The 18,791-nt window shown below is 33.6% G+C and overlaps 2 protein-coding genes and 1 pseudogene across 6 annotated transcripts; 1 reads left to right on the top strand and 2 right to left on the bottom strand.

Annotated features, from left to right (window-relative positions):
• Positions 1-1,033: 1,033 nt before the first annotated feature.
• LOC104768143 (protein RRP6-like 1) lies at positions 1,034-4,682 on the bottom strand. Of its 4 annotated transcripts, none has more exons than XR_015591497.1 (12): positions 4,129-4,682; positions 3,960-4,043; positions 3,626-3,705; positions 3,482-3,532; positions 3,290-3,398; positions 2,777-2,859; positions 2,575-2,620; positions 2,395-2,482; positions 2,139-2,308; positions 1,761-1,897; positions 1,563-1,663; positions 1,034-1,476 (listed from the first exon to the last, which is right to left on the bottom strand). XR_015591497.1 is itself a non-coding variant. In XM_087502822.1 (11 exons), exons 1-11 carry the CDS (start codon positions 4,234-4,236, stop codon positions 1,428-1,430), a joined length of 975 nt encoding a protein of 324 aa, XP_087358948.1. In that variant the 5' UTR covers positions 4,237-4,682; the 3' UTR covers positions 1,034-1,427. The 4 variants fall into 4 exon arrangements, 2 of the variants coding, with proteins under 2 accessions (XP_087358948.1, XP_087358949.1); XR_015591498.1 differs by having other exon boundaries at positions 1,464-1,482; XM_087502822.1 differs by lacking the exon at positions 1,761-1,897 and having other exon boundaries at positions 1,034-1,482.
• A 5,723-nt stretch (positions 4,683-10,405) lies between these two features.
• LOC104768142 (putative F-box/LRR-repeat protein At1g56400) lies at positions 10,406-11,956 on the bottom strand (annotated as a pseudogene). The gene is made up of 3 exons (XR_015591754.1): positions 11,363-11,956; positions 10,921-11,094; positions 10,406-10,829 (listed from the first exon to the last, which is right to left on the bottom strand). The product of XR_015591754.1 is annotated as a putative F-box/LRR-repeat protein At1g56400 (transcript).
• A 2,721-nt stretch (positions 11,957-14,677) lies between these two features.
• LOC147920891 (uncharacterized) lies at positions 14,678-16,772 on the top strand. The gene is made up of 5 exons (XM_087501276.1): positions 14,678-15,068; positions 15,162-15,751; positions 15,894-15,992; positions 16,197-16,617; positions 16,729-16,772. The coding sequence occupies exons 1-5, from the start codon at positions 14,678-14,680 to the stop codon at positions 16,770-16,772; spliced, it is 1,545 nt and encodes a 514-aa protein (XP_087357402.1).
• The last annotated feature ends 2,019 nt before the right edge of the window (positions 16,773-18,791 follow it).

Genomic DNA, 18,791 nt, shown 5'->3' with positions numbered 1-18,791 from the left:
TAGTGAATATGTGATCACTAGATATTAGGATATTAAAAAAACGGTCGGGTTGTTTCACAAACATTGACGAAATCTAAAACCAAAAATTCAATCAGAATTACTCATCCATACTACAAACAGATCTCACAATTGTTTTAAAATTCAATCAATAAACATAAAAAACAGACAATTAGAATCAAACTAATATTCCTTAAAATTGAGAGAGAATCAAACTGAAAGGACTAATTTTGCCGTAATTGAAATCAAAACAGATCCTACATATCTATTAATGAACCAAAGAAAAAGAAGCAATTGGGGTACAAAAAAAAATCTTACATATTGTCGAGAGAGACATATCTCTATGTACTGCAGCAATCCAGAACCTCCTCCACTCTTCCGCTAAAAAGAGAGAGAGAGGCGAGGGAGAAAAATAAGATTCACGTAAGGGTTTTGTTTTTTTGTTTTAATATTGACAGAGTAATGAGTGGTTAAGTTTAAAATAATCTCAAAATATACGGTCAGGATTTAAAAAAAAAATTAGATCATAAATGACTGAAGATTATAACATAAAACCAGGTCAGATTACCAGGTTTATATGACCCACTAGGTGTTTATCCGTTTTTGTGAAAGGAAATGACATTTTTGTCGTTTTTGAGAATTATTAAAATGGTCATAACTCCAATGAAATAGAGATGTTATCTATATATACATTTTTAGAGACATTTATAAAATAAATCTTGAAGTTCACACCTATTTACAAGGGATGTTATTGGCATTAATTTTTAAATTTATAAGTCATAAAAAGAAATTGAAACCAAAATTTTGTGCAGAACAAAAATTCATAAAATATTTCTTTAATCAATCAGCTACTACTTACAATATCTCATTAAATATTTGTTTTGTAAAATTCCTAAATATTTCCTAAAATATCTCTTTAATTACCTTAGAGCATACAAAAAACAACTACATTCTAAATCACAAGATCTATTGGACAAAACGCCCAATAATACTTCTTTTTAGTTTATTAAACGCAGTGACAGTGGTATGTTTCATGTTGGGTTAATTCAAAATTCAATTATCATGTAGAAATACATGTCTACTTGTTGTACATACAAGTCAAGATAGATTGTCTACGGTTGGTCTACTAATACACAAAACAGCGACCAAAACATTGCACACTGTACCACAAAAGCTAAAGGGCTAAATGTTAAGAAAGCCGCGTTTTAGACTCATGAATCTCCTATGCTTCTCACTTCTCCTAATCATATCTTCATCTTCTCTACTTTCCGAGTCATTCTCTGACTCATCATCATCTTCTATAACTACAATTTCCGTACTACTTGTCTTTGGCACTTGAGTCATTGATTGTGAAGGCATTTCCAAAGCCCTATTCGAAGCATCCCCTCTTTCCCAGCTCTGTTCATCGGTATCATCATCATCATCCAGCACTATGACATTATCTGGCTTGGACTTGGACACTTTGACAACTTCCTTTCCCTGCAACTTGTTTGTCCGTAGATTAGTATTACTTAGTCAATTTGATACAGTTTTCTACAAATCTCTTTAACTATATAAAAAATTACTTTGTTATCACTTTCAAACTTCCTCTTTGAGGGCAAAACTCCAAATAAGCTGTGAACTCTGTACTCGGTTTCTCAATCATAGGTATGATATTTTTCTCAACCTAAACAAAAAAGCCATAGAGTAAAAGATCACATTGAATAATTACCAAGTGCATGCAATAAACAGTCATGACTCATATGGCTATAAACAAAACTCACCAAAACTACTAGACATCTGATTAGCAATAAGCCCTTGCAAATAACTCTCCTCTAGTTATAGTTTTTTGCAAGTTCACAAGCTATTGAAGGGTGCAACATTTCGAACCTAATAAACCTGGTTCCTGGTTCTTTATGGCCTAATCAATTAAATCAAGCAAACATCATATATGATCACTGCTAATTGCTTTTCACCAAGCAAATACCCCCAACTAAAACCTTAAAACACATATTCTTTGTTAACAAATCTACTCGATGACTTCACTCGTTGCCAAAACCACTCCAGGAATGAAAGGCAAGCACATTTTTTTCTTAGTCCTTATGTAAACAGAAAGAGACCCAAAAAGAGTTATAATAACAATTCACAACATAAGATCTTACTGTTCCAGGACGCCAATCTTTTAAAGATTGAACAATTGGCTCGAATGCCGCTGCATTTTGCATTGCTCGTCTGATGACATTGATCACAGCGTCAAAATTACGCTCGATGTAAGGATGCTTTGACTTCAACAACCGTCGCAACTGGCCAACATTAATTGGCATATCCTTGGCTATTATATAATAAAACGAGTTAGACCAAGTTAGGAACCACCAACAAATATCCAAGGACCTGGAGATGAAATAGTAAAATATCTACCTATGTCAATAAGTGTTTTGTTTGGCAATACATAACCGGTGCTCTCATCGTCTGCACGTGCAATCTGATCTCGCCATTCACAAAGCCCCTGAAAGTCAGCAACTACTAAGTAAGCTTCATATGATAATATGAAAGGCAGATGAAGGGTGTCTTGGATTATTGCGCAAGTTGCGAACATACCGCAATAATGGCAAGTTGAACTGCATTGAGGTGACCTGTCTGAACCCTAGCAAATGCCAAAATGGAAACACAACAACATATTAATTTAAGTTAATAAACCATGCATAAGGATTTGAATCTAATAGGTACTGCTCTTCCACCAGGCAATAAATAAAACTCAAGCAAATATTTTCTTTCATGAAGGGGGCAATAAGCAACAAACCCATGAACGTGAAGATATGAATCCTCAGTCAAAAGCTCTTTCTCATATAGTTGCATGCACACATCGTAACTGCGTTTGTAAACCTGCTAGCATGGGTACCTTCGTCAATATGATTATCCAAAACTTTGAAGAAGACCATGGACACAACAGAAAACGTTAAATTATAGATATAAACGAATTAATGCCTGATCTTCATGCGCCAACAACCACGTAATAACTTAATACTAAGAAGCCATGGGATACACGACAAGGAGACACAAACCGAGAAAGAAGAATAAATTTATGTTTAATAAGCCATGCATACGATTTCTATTAACAAGCTCTTCCAAGCGCTTAACGGTATGTTTAAAGTTATTGGGTGAAAGTAAAGGGAACAAGAGTCACGACTCTTATTTTGGGAGGAATCCTGTATTTTCTTGTTTTTAATAAAGTTAGGTGTTTATTTATAGTATCCTCTCTACTCTATCAGTCACCCTTGAATCAAAATCTAAGAAAAGAAACTTAGATTGTTACCTCTATTAGAGGAGAGTCAGATTGCTCGTTTTCCTTTGCCATTATGTGCAAATCTATTTGCATTACATGATAAATGTACAAAAGATAATGGGTATCTTCTCTAGCATATCTGCCATTATATGCAAAATGTGTGAGCTCATCACAACCAATGCCAAACAATAATGAAAGTGACTAGACAGAGAATATACAAACCTTGTCATTACATCCGGAAGCGGTCGTATTCTCCAGTCTGCATTTTGGTATCTGCAGCCAAGTAGCAAAACAGAAATTGAACGAAGAGTAAGAGGATGACAATGCAAAAAGAATAAAAGGTAACGAGATTGGATTGTTATGCACTCTTTGTTTGCAGCAACTCCACAATAATGCTTCAGAAGAAATTCGAGACTCTTTCTCTCCAGCTTTAGCACCCTTGAGGCCTGACATAAAACAAAAAGTACTTCTTAAGATTTTACGGATACTTTAAACCATGAGAACCATCAAACTAAAACTATCGTTTCATAGCCACAAGAATGTCATGAACATCAGTAAAGAAATACATGGACAGAAAAGTTAACTTTTTCACCATTTCTACCATGTCTAGCATACACAAAAACAAAGAAAGAATTATTAAGTTTCATTCTTCTTTACAAGACATACGGCTTTGCGAAAATAGAATAACCAGAAATCAAACCTGTCCTGTGTCAAAAAGATTGCAGACATAAATGCCGAAGTCCCGTTGAAGCCAAATAATATCACGATCTGCTCCATGCATAACCTAGTTAAATTAAATGCTTTCATATTGCATTAATCATATTACAGGAATTCTGTAGAAAAGAATTATGCGAGGTTTTAGAGAAAACCTTTTTCTTTTTAGGGTCTTTGAAGAGTTCCCTTAGATAAGGACCAATGTGATCCCAAAGCTTGAATGTATCAACAATATAATCCTCGGTTCTGGTGGAGATTTGCATCAAACATGTTAATCCTTGAAAAGATCTATACTGATTATGCTCCAGATCAACCTAAAAGGAATAAAAGACAATAAACTTAGTGAGATGAATCTCAAAGTTTTCGATAACTTTGCCAGTAAACTTTGAGACCCATTCAAGCATAACAGCAACCAAGAAAGCGCTATCACGACTTGTGGGTTTTGCAATTTCAGACTCTTTGACGACAAGACTTGTTGTCTCACGACAAAGATTTCTCCATCTCTTTGAAAGAACACTCGTTAGTACCGATTCTTTGAATGGTAACAACGAGATTATCATAACCAAAAGAGAATCATGAAGATTTGATAAGAAGTCTGAGGTGTTTGTTGAAACCATTATGAAAAAATGGTGATATCTCAAAAGACAAAAGAAAAAAAACAAAGTGTAGAGAGAAGATGGTGTTTATGATTAAACCAGTCACCTGTGGCTTTAGCACCTCAGAAGGTTATCTATTTATAAGTTTTTTAAAGTCTTGATTTTTTTCTTTCTGGTTTGTGATATATTTTTCAATCATTAAATACTTTGACCAGTATTAGCTTTTTTAGTTAACTATTTATCTTTGAGTTTTCAACAAAGATAATTGTGATTTAAGAATGCTTATTAATTTTTATTTAGCATTAAACATCAAAAGAAAAGTTTGTTTGTATTAAAATTAAATTGATTCTTACATGATAGGCGCACTTTTACAAATTTTTGGTCAATAACGATATATGGTTTTTGAAATTACATTTTAAAATATAGTTTACAGTTAGTTGAACTTTATCTTTTACATATTTCTATGCAATCTTTCTAACAGATTATTTTTAAGAAAAAATAATAATTGCTTGTAAGTGCTTTGTTAAAAAAATTAATTAATATATCTAAATAAATTCATTTCATAATAAGATTTTGGTAAATGAAATTGTGAGTTAATATATTTTTTTATATTAAAAAAACTGTTAAAAAATAGTAGACACTATGAAGTGAGTAATATCTTTATTTTGCTTTTATAGTATTGTTCATTGAAAAATGCTTTTCTATTTAATTTAAAAAGCTTTACCTGGCAAATTTTAATTTGAACAACACATATATTTTTATATTGGTGTATGTAAGGGAAAAAAATTAAAATTAAAGATATTTTCTCTTTTTTCTTTTACACTAAAAAAAATATTTTCTTTTCTTGATGTAAGGGAAAAAAATGTAAAGGAAAAGTAAAATTTTTCTATTGGTGTATGTAAGGGAAAAAATGAAAATAAAATATATTTTCTCTTATTTTTTACACTAAAAGATATTTTCTTTTTTTTGGGTGATTTGTTATCTTAAGTAACCAGATTTGGTGAAATATATTTTATATTAATCAAAAACCTATTATATATGCCCTTACTTTTAAATTTTCCACAAATGAGAAACCTCTAATTGATAGAAAGGTTTCAATTGAGAAATTGAGTTATCTTTTTGTTTTCATTTGATAGACTCCTAGACGTGAATCTATGCACAAGGATACTTTTGATCTATGGCTTCTTGTTTTTTGTCCATCTTCCTAAGTAGTATGTTGATTGCTTGAACCTCTTGCATCTTGATATTGTTAGAGGATCTGTCGGGACGATCAATGCTTTCTCTAATGCTTCTTTCGGTACAAGCTGTTTTTCGGCTACAAGCTCCTCATTAACTTTGTCTGGTTCATATGGTTGGATTGGGCTGGCCAATCTCATCACCATTGTTTTTATTTTTTTGGTTACTTTTTTTTGTCTCGAGATTTTAGTGGATATAAGAGCATCCGTTTTGTTCATATTCAATACACTAAGTGTCTTAATCATTTTTTCAATTAATTTCATTATTGATTCAATTAAAAGAGAGGTTAGTTGTGTCTATGGGAAGACAATATAACAAAGAATATGAATGTCTTAAAATCTTATTTTATTGTTATTTTTTTAAAGACACCCACCCCCTCCATTATCTTACCAGCCAAGGTGGTCTAATAATAGGCCCTTGCAATCTTTAAGGATTTAGTTTGTTTCTAACGACACAACCCAACTGCAATATAATGTATATTTCGTGGGAGAAATATTCTAAAGAATAGTTATTTTATATTTAGAATAATATAAAATTATATTATATTCAACCAAAAAAAAATCCATTTTACATCAAGTTTATCCCATGATAGAATGTAAATGTAATTTAGAAAAGTTTCGCGAAATGAAAATACAACTTTATGGTCTTGATGTGAGAAAAACAAAACTTTATATATATGCATGGTCTTGAAGCGAAACCAAAGTCGTAGACTAAAGTATGGTTTTAGTGAACGTTGCATGATATAACTAGTCAAGTCTTACGTTACGTACGTGGTGAATTAAAAAAATTTATCAAGTCTTAGTTATATAAGAAAACAGTGAGTATTGTACTTCTGAGTCAATATTTGTGTTTGGCGTCCCCATAAACTTAAGATCCATCCACACATAATAAGAAATTAAGAACAAACAAAGTCCTAACAAGTAACAACCCTTAGCCAGAAGGATCAATCTCTCATACTTTTGGTTGTATGATCATTAACCTGCTTTAAGTGTGGCAAAAATCTCATATGTATGTATGATGTTCCATTAATTAATGCTCTCTCTCTCTCTCTCTCTCTCTCTCTCTCTCTCTTTAAGAGATGGGTGTGTTTCTATTTGGTATAAATCTTAATATTAAACCCAAAAAGAAACAAAACGGTATCGGAGACAGACTTTTCAATGAACTTGGATTCCTTGAAATTGAGGCTTGTCCTCTCATGATTGATATTTTTCCATCGTTTAAAAAAAAACAAAAACACTTTTCTAAACAAATTCTTTGAATGACAACATAGAGATGATCAAAACTAAAATGCAATCAGGTCAAACCGTTTGATTTTTGGTCAACAAAAACACTTATTTATAAGTAAAATATTTTTCAATGAACGGATTTTTTCCTGACAGATGAATAACTGGTCCATCGTATATGAGGTCGGAAAGATTGAGTTATGTTCATCGGGAACCACTACGTAAATCTAAACATCCTACCTGTAACTATTCAAACTCATATCTATATGATATCAAACTTAACTCTTTTGCTTTTTTTTTTCGTCAAAAAAAAAAATATATATTCCATGCATATTTTCTTAAAAAATAAAGTTACATTTATGATCTGCCTTGATCATTCATCCTCCTTTCTTGTGTATTCTCTGTCCTTCTTAAAAAACTTGTAAAATGTTTCCGAATATAAATGGAAAAAGCTCTCTTGATCATGAAAAATTAAATGATTTGACAGAATCCAAACCTTGAGTATTCCAATCCCAAAAGAGATCATTATAAAAAGCTACTAATACTTCTACTACACCACATGTAGCCCATACGATTCAAAGTGGTGAAAAGACTCGTACTAGAAGATCTCCTTCTTGGACTAGCTGCATACGGCATACCCATGCATCTTCTCTTACATCATCATCCCTCAAAGCATACTCAGCAGAAACAACCCTTCAACAGAAAAACAACCCTATCTATATATTTTTGCTGCCAAGAGAGTAAACACATGCAAGGGATTATTATTACTTGACCAATCACTATCTGTTGGAAAAAGAAAAGGTACTACTTAAGTAAGTGGGTGTTTACCTGTTTTATGTACAGTCAAGGGCTTTGGTTGCGTAATGAACAAAGGTTTATGTACGGTCAAGGGCTTTGGTTGCGTAATGAACTAAGTGGGTGTTTACCTGTTTAAAAAGGTTTCTACTTTGGTTGTATCATTAACCTGCTTTATGTGTGGCAAAAATCTCATATGTATGTATGGTGTTCCATTGGTCTCGCTGTTTAAGAGTTAAGTGTGTTTTTGGGTTTTATTGTAAAATCTAAACCTTTTTATTTGGTATAAATATTAACATTAAACCCCAAAAAACAACCCCTTACGGTTTTTTTCTATAGAAAACAGATTTTTCAATGAACTTGGATTCCTTGAAACTGAGGCTTTCCCTCTCACGATTGATATTTTTTCGGTTTTTCCATATAGAAAACACTTTTCTAAACAAAATTTTGAATTACAACATAGAGATGATCTAAACTAAAATGCAATCAGGTCATACACTTATATAAGTAAAATGGGTTTGTTTTCCTCGGAAAATACAAAATTACGAACAACTGCATTAACGGATTTTTTCCTGACAGACGGATAACGATGCAACTGGTCCATAATATATTGGTGGGAAAGATTGAGTTATGTTCGTCGGGAACCACTACATATTCTTATTCTTGTTTAATTCTGCTCATATATTTCCAGTGACCAAATTTGTCCAAAAATTAAAACATCCTACCTATAACTATTCAAACTCACATCTAAATATAATATCAAACTTAACTCTTTCGCTATCTATGACAGTATAATATCATTTAATGCATTCAAAAACGTTTAGAAATATTCCATGCATATTTTCTACACACAAAAAAAAGTTCCATTTATGATATAGGTTTTGAACCTAAAACATTAATCAAGAAGCTTTTGTTCCTTATGAGAAGAAGAAGAAGAAGAGATCTTCCACTTTGTGTTCTCCGTTCTCATCTCGATCAAAAGTCAAAACTCGTTCGCAGCCTATAGGTTATTATTAATTGTTGGTCTCCTTCGTTTCTTCTACACAAAAAATCGATTTATCTTATCTAATCTGTATGTTATGATTCAATCGATTGAGCTGCGAACGCCTTGTCTATTTATAATTGCGCTGCTACATGATCTGTAGTTGTTTATCTTCTTGAACACATAATAACACAATTATAATCATGAACTCAATGCATGTGGTGTAAAGGGTATTAGATTATACATATGGATTTCAATTCAAAAGCAGTTAGCTATGAGTAAATTAGCTCATATTCCTAATTAATATATTGGGAAGATTAATATATTTCACGGGGGAGAGAGGAACTCATGAACTTGGTGTAGGGCATGAAGCTAAGGTTTCTGAATCAGCTTGGGGTAGGGTTTGGCCTCTCTGTCGTGGCAGGAACCTCCAACTCCAGCAGGTGTATGATTAAATTTTTGCTACTCCATTGCCACATTTTTGCTCGGGGTCCTGACAAGGTTTTATATAGAGACACGCCACACGTTGATATAGTGAGTCTTTCTCAGCATCTCACACATTAGAACAACTAACAATACGACGTTGATTATTCATAATTTTTAACGGTTTTCAAAGCCATTTTAACATCAAGTTTAAGTCTTTTAATACTTATAAGAAAAAGATATGCCTTTTAATTAAGTCTTATTAGGTATTGGAGCTGCTGGAATCATCAATCAAGGAAGGAGTTTTAGAAGACAAATGGATCAACCGATCAAACATGCGTCAAGATAAAAAAAGATTGAAGATGACGACCAATCGGTGCTTCTACGCTACCGAATGATGGAAAAGGCGCCTCACACCGGTCAATACAATTGCAGTACTTACTGATCTGTGGGGTTTTCGAAATTATACATTTTTCTCCTCCTATGGCTCCGTACCCTTCTTGTATAAATAAGAGCTCGACCCCATACGAAAAAACAAAAAGAGCCTCTTCTGAGCGATTAAGTGTTTTTTGAAGTTGTTCTTCAATTTCTAGTTTTAGTTTTATTAGATTTTAAAAACCTTTGGGGGTCAAACTACAATGATCACAACTCACAAGTACCTAGCTAGGTCATCTGTGAGTAGATACATATTATTGTGTTTCGGGTTCTCTAAAGAGATATTTATTTTATGGTTTTGTATTTTACATTGATATATAAACTTGATAAGTGTCACTATCAAGGTAATAAGCTTATATAGTAAAATATTTTACTACAAATGCTTACTTGCAAGTGAGGATAGATTCACTAGCTAATACATATCCGAATGGAAACAAAAAAAAAATCAACCCATTTAGGTACAATATCACATTTAAATCTATATAAAGCAAACACAACCATACATGGATTTGAATAAAACCATTAGGCAAAGAAACAAAACTCAATTTAATTAATTAGAAACTTAAAAATTTTAAACAAAATGTATAAAATTTGAGGATTTAATATCATATCGTAAATAGTGATTATCAAACAAAACAGAAACTACTACAAGACTCCAAACCAAGCAAAGCAGTTCTTCATTTCTTAGTTACCAACTGTTTTTCTAACCAAGCCAAATAAGAAAATGATAAACTTAAACAACTGAAGAAATTGATCCAAATAAAACATTGAAATACAGACCATTAACATAAAACAAAACAAAGTCGAAAAGATCACTCAATGAGTACACTTTTTCACTAGAAATTAAAATCAAGAGAATGCCTTAATCAAGCACTGTTTAGAGTAATTTTTAAATGAGTCGAAGCTTTCTTCAGATTCTTCTGAGCTTCCTCGACTCCAACCTTTATCCACGTCTTCTGCTTATGGTCCAATCCCTTTGCCTCATAAAGTTCAACTTGTTCCAGCACACGCCCAGTACGAATCAGGTATTTAACCAAATGTAACTCATTCGAGCTTCCACGAAAGTTCTTTACCTTCACAACCTTGAGCGTTTTTTCCAAACACTCGTAAGCTTTGCTAGTAAGCCAATGCGTTACCGGATCTTTCCCAAATGGCGACCAATTGGTCTGCATAATCCAATTAAAGTTAAGCGTTTTATACCAAATAGCACAATAATGTGAGAGAGATTAAAGATTAAAACAAACAAAAATAAATTACCACGACAGGACTAGTAGTAACCAAATCAAAAGTGAGAGATTCCAGTTCAGGACAGCTGTTGAGAAATATTTTAATTCCTCCGAAATCATTTCGGTGCATATTTGTTCGCATCACCAAATGTCGAGTTTTCATCGGATCATGCAAAGCCATAGGATCATCACAACCTTGGATCACCTTTTTCAAAGAAAAAAATATGTTAAATCGACACACACACACACACACACAAAAAAAAAAAAAATGTTTGCATAATTGCATAGTGTGATGTAGTGAACGATCTAGTGATGTATAGTGAACGATCTAGTGATGTATAGTGAACGATCTAGTGATGTAGATTTTGTGGAAATGAAATATAACAATAATATCGAATGAAAGATCTCTACATAGTGTGATGTAGATATTATGAATCTTAGATAGCTGATAGAGTACGTGAAAAAGAATTTACCTGAAGGAAGAAAGAGCAAACGGTTAAAGATCTAACATATGAAAGATTAAAAAAGAGATGAGAAACAGCTAGTTCGTTCTTTTGAAGATACTGGCATCTGAATATTCAAATTAAAAATGAGCTTATTAAGTCTGTCGGGTGACGATCTGAGAGATTAAGAACTATGTTCTTGACTTGTCGGGAGGTGGCGAATTCGATGAGAGACATTAGATCTCTCTCGAAACCCGTGGGCAGGAAGAGATGAATCTCAAAGTTATCGATAACTTTGCCAGTAAACTTTGAGACCCAGTCAAGCATAACACCAACAAAGAAAACCCTATCACGAACTGAGGGTTCGACGAACTCTCTATCAAACTCCGAAAGTGTAACAAATTCGGACTCTTTGAAGACAAGACTTGTCGTCTCACGACAGATATTTCTCCATCTCTTTGAAAGAACACTCGTTCGTACTGATTCTTTGAACGGTAACAACGAGATTATCATAACCAAAAGGGAATCATGAAGATTCGATAAGAAATCTGAGGTGTTTGTTGAAACCATTATGAAAGTATGGTGATAAAGAGACAAGATGGTGTTTATAATTAAACCAGTGGCTTTAACACCTCACAAGGTTATCTATTTATAAGCTTTTGATAGTCTTGATTTTTTTTTTTGTTTCTGCTTTATGATTTTTTTTTATTAAACGACTTTGACCTCTATTTAGCTTTTTTTTATTAACTATTTATCTTTGAGTTTCCAACTAAGATAATTGTGATTTGAGAATGCTTAATATTAATTTTTATTGAGCAAGAAACATCAAAAATGTTTTTTCTTTTTACTAAAAATTAAATTAATTCTTACATAATGGGCAAGCTTTTACAAAATTTTGATCAATAATGTTAGACGCACGCTTTTTGAAAGTATGTTTTAAAAATATTTTTTACATTTAGTTGACTTTACCTCTTTCATAAAAGAAAATTTTCTAACATATTATTTCTAACAGAAAAAATAATAATCTTAAAAGGTTTGTTTAAATAATAATTAATATATCTTAATAACTCCATTTTTAAATGAAATTTTGGTAAATTAAATAGTGAGTTAATATATATTTTATATTATGATAAATATTGTTAAAAATAGTATACACTATGAAGTAAGTAATTTTTATTTTCTTTTGCTTTTTTAGTATTTTTCCTTGAAAGATGCTTTTCTCTTTAATTTTAAAAGATTTACCTAGTAAAAATTTAATTTGAAATAACAATAGTGCTAAAAAGTTATAATTTCCTATTGGTGTAATTGTTTTAAGGGGAAAAATGAAAAATTAAAGATATTTTCTTTATTTGGGGGATTTGTTACCTTTGTTAATCATATTTGGTGAACTATGCTTTATATCAATCAAAAAACCTATTATGTCCTTACTTTTAAATTTTCCACAAATGACAAACCCCTAATGAATATAGACTAGAGATAGAGAGGCTTCAATAGAGAAAATGAACAATTTTTTTGTTTTCTCAAAAGTTTAATGGATTAATAAGCTTAATCGTAGGTCCAATATTTGCAAGCTATTCTTTAGCCATTTCTATTTAGCTCCAATGAGATGATGCAACTAGTACATTAAAACCTCTATAAATTAATAATGTTGGGACCAAAACATTTTATTAATTTATAGTGATATTAATTTATCTATAAATTAATTATTATTATTTTATAGTATAAATTAATAATTTTATAAGTATATTTTTAATTGTTTAATTTTTTTAAATTATGAATTGAAATAATTTTTGCAAAATAAGATTAGAATTTTGGATGTTGTAAATTTTATGGTATTGGAATTGAATTTAAAATAATTAAAAATATTATTGACAATGAATTACAAATATTATAGACAAATTCACTTATACACATGACATAAATATTCAAATTTATGAATAAGAATATCAATTATCGTATTTTAATAGTCTATCAAACTATCAAAATGTAAATGGTGCATATTTAGAAATTGAAAAGATTAAAAAGTTTTAGCTGTTTTATGAAATGTTATAGAATATTTTATATCATTATAGTTTGAAGATACAACATAACAATTGTTTTATAGATATAAGGTTTAAGAGAAACATACTTTACTATATCATATATATATATATACGTATGTAAATTTACATGATTATTAATTTATGATATTATTGGGACCATATTTTACATAGGGATTTCAAAAAAATATTATCTTATTATCTTATCGAATTTTATTATTTTTTACAATGTCCCGACTTAGGACTAGCAAAATTTATTAATTTATAATGTTTATTAATTTATAGAGTATTAATTTATAGAGGTTTTATTGTACAATGTTATCAGTGGAAGAAGTCTAAAATATGTTTTTATTTTACTTTTAGAATGAAAATAAAATTATATTCAATCCAAAAATAGTTATTATAAACAAATGTAAAATTATATTCAACCCCAAAACCTTTTTGACATCAAATACATCCCTTAAGGCCTTAATAGAAATGTAATTTAGCTCCAGAGTTATGTTGTGCAGGAGAAAGGAATGGAGGAAGCTAAGACTGCTCATACTGCAGGGAGAGAGGTTAGTCCGACCGGAGTGAATGAGGGTTGGATTACTCCTCAAAAGTCAGCCCATAAATCAAGTCCCCACAAGGGAAACAAGCACTCGGAGACAAAACCTGAGGAAATGTCAATTTTGTCTAATTCCTACTCGGTACTTAATGAGCATTGTGAGGAAGGGACTGAAGAGCAGACTGTCAATACTGATGTTGATACTGGGGAGAAGGAGAATGCTGATTTGGTAGAGGATGAAGAGGTCATTGATAAGGAGACAATTTTGGGAGAGGATGAAAATGTAGGAACCCTTCTAGAGCTTGTGAAGGGGGCTGATATCACGGGCAGCTGCTGCATATGTGAGAAAAAAGAAAGGGCGTGGAAATAAAGCTACAGTGCAGTTGCGCGAGTCTATTCCTCAGGCCACGAAAGAGAAACATAAGTTTGGTTACAACCCTCAAACTCAGAACCCTCAGGATCATAATAAGAGGTCCTCTCACCACTAATTATCATGTCGAACTTCTTCTAGAATGTTCGTGGTTTCAATAAAATATCTAAGCATTCTGTAGTTCGAGATTGGATACGTCGTGAACAGTTCCAGTTTGGTTGTTTACTTGAGACAAGGGTAAAGGAGAATAAAGCAGAAAAGATTGTTGGTCTTTTTTTTATCAAACTATAGTTTTAATCGGAGAGGACAAATCTGGGTGCTTTGGAACTCTAGGGTGCGTGCCCCGTTTTTCACTAGTGGCCAGTTGATTACCTGTTCGATATTGGCTGATGGGCTGCAGGATGAGTTTTTTTGTTTCTTTTGTTTACGCTTCGAATAGTGTTGAGGAGAGGAGGGTATTGTGGGATGATCTAAAGTCTCATCAGGATTCACCAGTGATCCGTACTAAGCCTTGGATGATTTATGGGGACTTTAATGAGATTTTGGAGGCTGAGGGGCACTCTCTCCATGATCAAACTCTGATTATGCCTCCGGGGAAGCGAGATTTCCAAGAAGCGGTAAGGTATTGTTCTCTGCAGGATATACACTCCCATGGACCGTTATACACCTGGTGCAATAAACGTGATGCAGAGCTGATTTGCAAGAAGCTTGATAGGGTCCTTGTCAATCCAGCCTGGTTACAGGAACACTCTCAATCTTATTGTGTATTTGAGGATGGAGGTTGCTCTGACCACTTACGCTGTCGAATAAAAATGGGAAGAGAAGTGGAGCGACCTCAAAGACCATTTTAATTTACCAATGCTCTAGTTACAGATGCAAAGTTTAAGCCATTGATACAAGAGTACTGGGACGATACGGCGACACTTTTCCACTCGACCTCGGCCATGTTTCGCTTTTCAAAAAAGCTAAAGGCTCTGAAACCGAAACTAAAGCAGCTTTGTAAAGATGTTCTTGGTGATCTGACAAGAAAGACCAGAGAGGCCTATGCTACACTGTTTCGTTGTCAAGAGGAGACACTAAATGCTCCCACATATACAAAAATCAGGAGGGAATCAACAGCATATAGTCGGTGGTTGCACGTTTCTGAGCTTGAGGAAAGATTTTTGAAGCATAAATCAAAGCTCCATTGGTTGAGGGTGGGTGATGGTAACAACAAGGTCTTTAATAATGCTACAAAAGCCAGAAAAGTTCGAAATGCTATTCGAGAAATCAAATGCCAAGATGGATCCGTCGTTGACACACAAGAGGCTATTAAGCAGGAGGCTGAACGCTTTTTCTGGGACACAGATCGGCTCATTACACTGGATTACCACAGAGTGTTATTCGTCAGTTACTTACATACCGCTGCTCAGGGAGGGATAAAGAAAAATTGCAGGCGGATGTCACAGAGGATGAAATCAGAGGTGTTCTGTTTTCAATGCCAAAGGACAAAAGTCCAGGACCTGACGGCTATACAGTGGAATTCCTTCAAGAAACAAGGCCTATCATCAAAAAAGATTTTGTTACAGCAATTCAATCTTTTTTCTATATAGTTTTCTTCCAAAGAGAGTGAATGCAACCATATTAGCACTCATACCAAAGAAAAAGGTGATGACTGAGATGAAAGACTATCGCTCCATCTCTTGTTGCAATGTGACTTACAAGGTAATCTCCAAGATTCGAGCCAACCGTCTATAACAGCTTCTTCCCGAGTTTATTTGAGTTTATCAATCCGCTTTTGTGAAGGAAAGGTTGTTAATGGAAATGTTCTACTTGCCTATGAAATTGTCAAGGATTATCACAAAGAGAGATATCTCTCCTAGGTGTGCAGTCAAGATAGATATTTCATAAGCATTTGATTCTGTTCAGTGGTTTTTCCTACTAACCACTCTCACAGCTCTGGATTTCCCTCCACAATTTATCAAATGGATAGAGATGTGTATTACAACAGCTTCTTTCTCGGTTCAAGTCAACGGTGAACTATCAGGTTTGTTCAGAAGTGCTCGAGGCCTTCGGCAAGGATGCTCTTTGTCACCGTATCTGTTTGTTATATGTATGCATGTGCTCTTTGCACTGCTGGACAAAGCGGCTTTAGAGAGACAAATAGGATATCATCCAAAATGTCAAAACCTGCAACTCACACATTTGTGCTTTGCGAATGATCCGTTAGTATTTATGGATGGCACCAAATGCTCTATTGAAGGAATTCTGGAAATTTTCGATCAGTTTGCAGACATCTCTGGTCTCAAGATAAGTCTTGAGAAGTCAAGTCGACTCTGTATATGGCCGGGTAAGAGAGGGGGACCAAGCAACCATTCTTAGCTCCTTTCCTTTTGCCATTGGAACTTTACCGGTCCGTTATCTTGGTCTACCTCTAATGACAAAATGAATGGCTGCACAGGACTATGCCCCGCTTGTAAAGAGAATCAGAGAACGGATTGGTAGTTGGACAGCTCACCACATCTCCTTTGTAGGTCGTTTGCAGCTGATCAGTTCAGTCCTTCATAGCATAACAAATTTCTGGATGTCCGCCTATAGGCTACCAAATTCCTGCATTGCTTAGATCGATCGACTTTGCTCCGTTTTCCTTTGGCAGGGCAAACTCTGAATACTAAGAAAGCCAAGGTAGCATGGAAGGATGTTTTTCTTCCGAGAGATGAAGGGGGACTGGGATTGCGATCACTTAAAGAGGCCAACATAGTGAGCTGCTTGAAGCTTATATGGCGTTTACTGTCAACAAACTCATTGTGGACACAGTAGTTGCGGACATCCTTGTTAAGAAAGGGCTCTGTCTGGTCGATTAAAGCTAATTCCACAGCAGGATCTTGGATGTGGATAAAACTGTTGAAATATCATACGATTGCATCGAACTACATTAAGTATAAGGTTCGAAATGGTAAAAACATATCCTTTTGGTATGATAACTGGTCGAGATTGGGATGTTTACTAGATATAGCATGCCAACGTGGCTGCATTGATATGGGAATATCTTTACATGCCACAGTGGCAGAGGCTCTAACTCACCGAAGAAGAAGACATCGGGTGGAATATTTTGAACAAATAGAGTTGGCATTGGACGAGCAACGATCATTTGGTTTGGTTGATACAAAAGATACAGTGCTTTGGAAAGGGAAAGGAGGTCAGTTCACTACAACGTTTTCCACCAAGGAGACATGGGCCAATATACGAGAGGCTAGATAACACAAATTCTGGGCAAAAGGGGTTTGGTTTGCTTACTCAACACAAAAATACTCCTTTCTCGTTTGGCTAGCAGCTCTGAATAAGCTTTCAACAGAAGACCGAATGCAGACTTGGGGTGGTAATTATCATACGGCATGCGTCTTCTGCTTAGACCCGCTCAAAACGCGGGATCACATTTTCTTCTCTTGCCCCTACTCAACGGAAATATGGTCGGATCTCACTCTCAAGCTCCTACCTAACAAATTTTCCACAGTGTGGGGTGATAACTTAGCGTTCACTACCATGCGTCGCTGAGCTCTGTGACTCTATACCTCTTACGCTATGCTCTTCAGGCTACAGTCCACACTCTCTGGAGAGAACGCAATGGTAGACGACAAGGGACAACCAAATCCAGCTCCTTTGCTTCTCAAAACACTCGATCGAAACATAAGAGATAGATTACTCAGCATCAACACTCAAGGCAAATATACAGTTGCGATGGGGGTGTGGCTCGCAGTAAGATAAAAAAAAAATTCCTGTAATTTTTCTGATGTTCTAACATTTATCTGACTATTCTCAAACTCTATCAAACAAATGTTGATGTAAAACGTTTTTTCGAAAAAAAATTATGTTTTATTCAAAAAAAATATAGAATGTAAATTTAGAAAAGTTTCCAGAAACGACGAAACAACTTTAAGGTCTTGAATGCCAAAACCAAAGTCGTAGCCTAAAGTATGGTTTTAGTGAAGGCTGCATGATAGATCCACACATTCTCAAATGTGAGGTTTGATTGTTTGAAGTCACACAATTCGATAAAATTTAGTCGAATCTTATATGGTGAACATAAAAAAGTCTTACATAAGAAATTAATAATTATATAGACTTATAAGTCTTTACTGCAACATACACTAAAAGAGGTAAACGTATTAAAAAAATTATAGTTCCTAGAGGGAAGAAGGGTAAAAATGAAATTATATATTTAATCTCTACAGAAGGAGGGATAATAAGCAAAATTTTACGAAAAATGAGAGAAAAAAAATCGGAGATATTGTATGATTTGTTTAGTTGGGATCCAAAACTAAAATATAAAATTAAAATAAATAAGTAATTTAATTTAAAGTTACACAAATATTAGAACTTTGAACATCTTAAAGCATATCCATTAGTAGTATCTAAACTATATACTCTCCTTAAAATCACAACTAAACAAAAATAAAATAGGAATGAGAAATTGAGATAATGGATATCCAAGTTAATACCAATTTGTTACGAGTGCATTGGCTC

Source organism: Camelina sativa, chromosome 19 (assembly GCF_030686135.1).
Source record: "Camelina sativa cultivar CO46 ecotype springtype chromosome 19, ASM3068613v1".
NCBI lineage: Eukaryota > Viridiplantae > Streptophyta > Magnoliopsida > Brassicales > Brassicaceae > Camelina > Camelina sativa.
The sequence above is the reverse complement of the archived record's forward strand: the minus strand, read 5'-3'. Positions and strand labels throughout refer to the sequence as shown.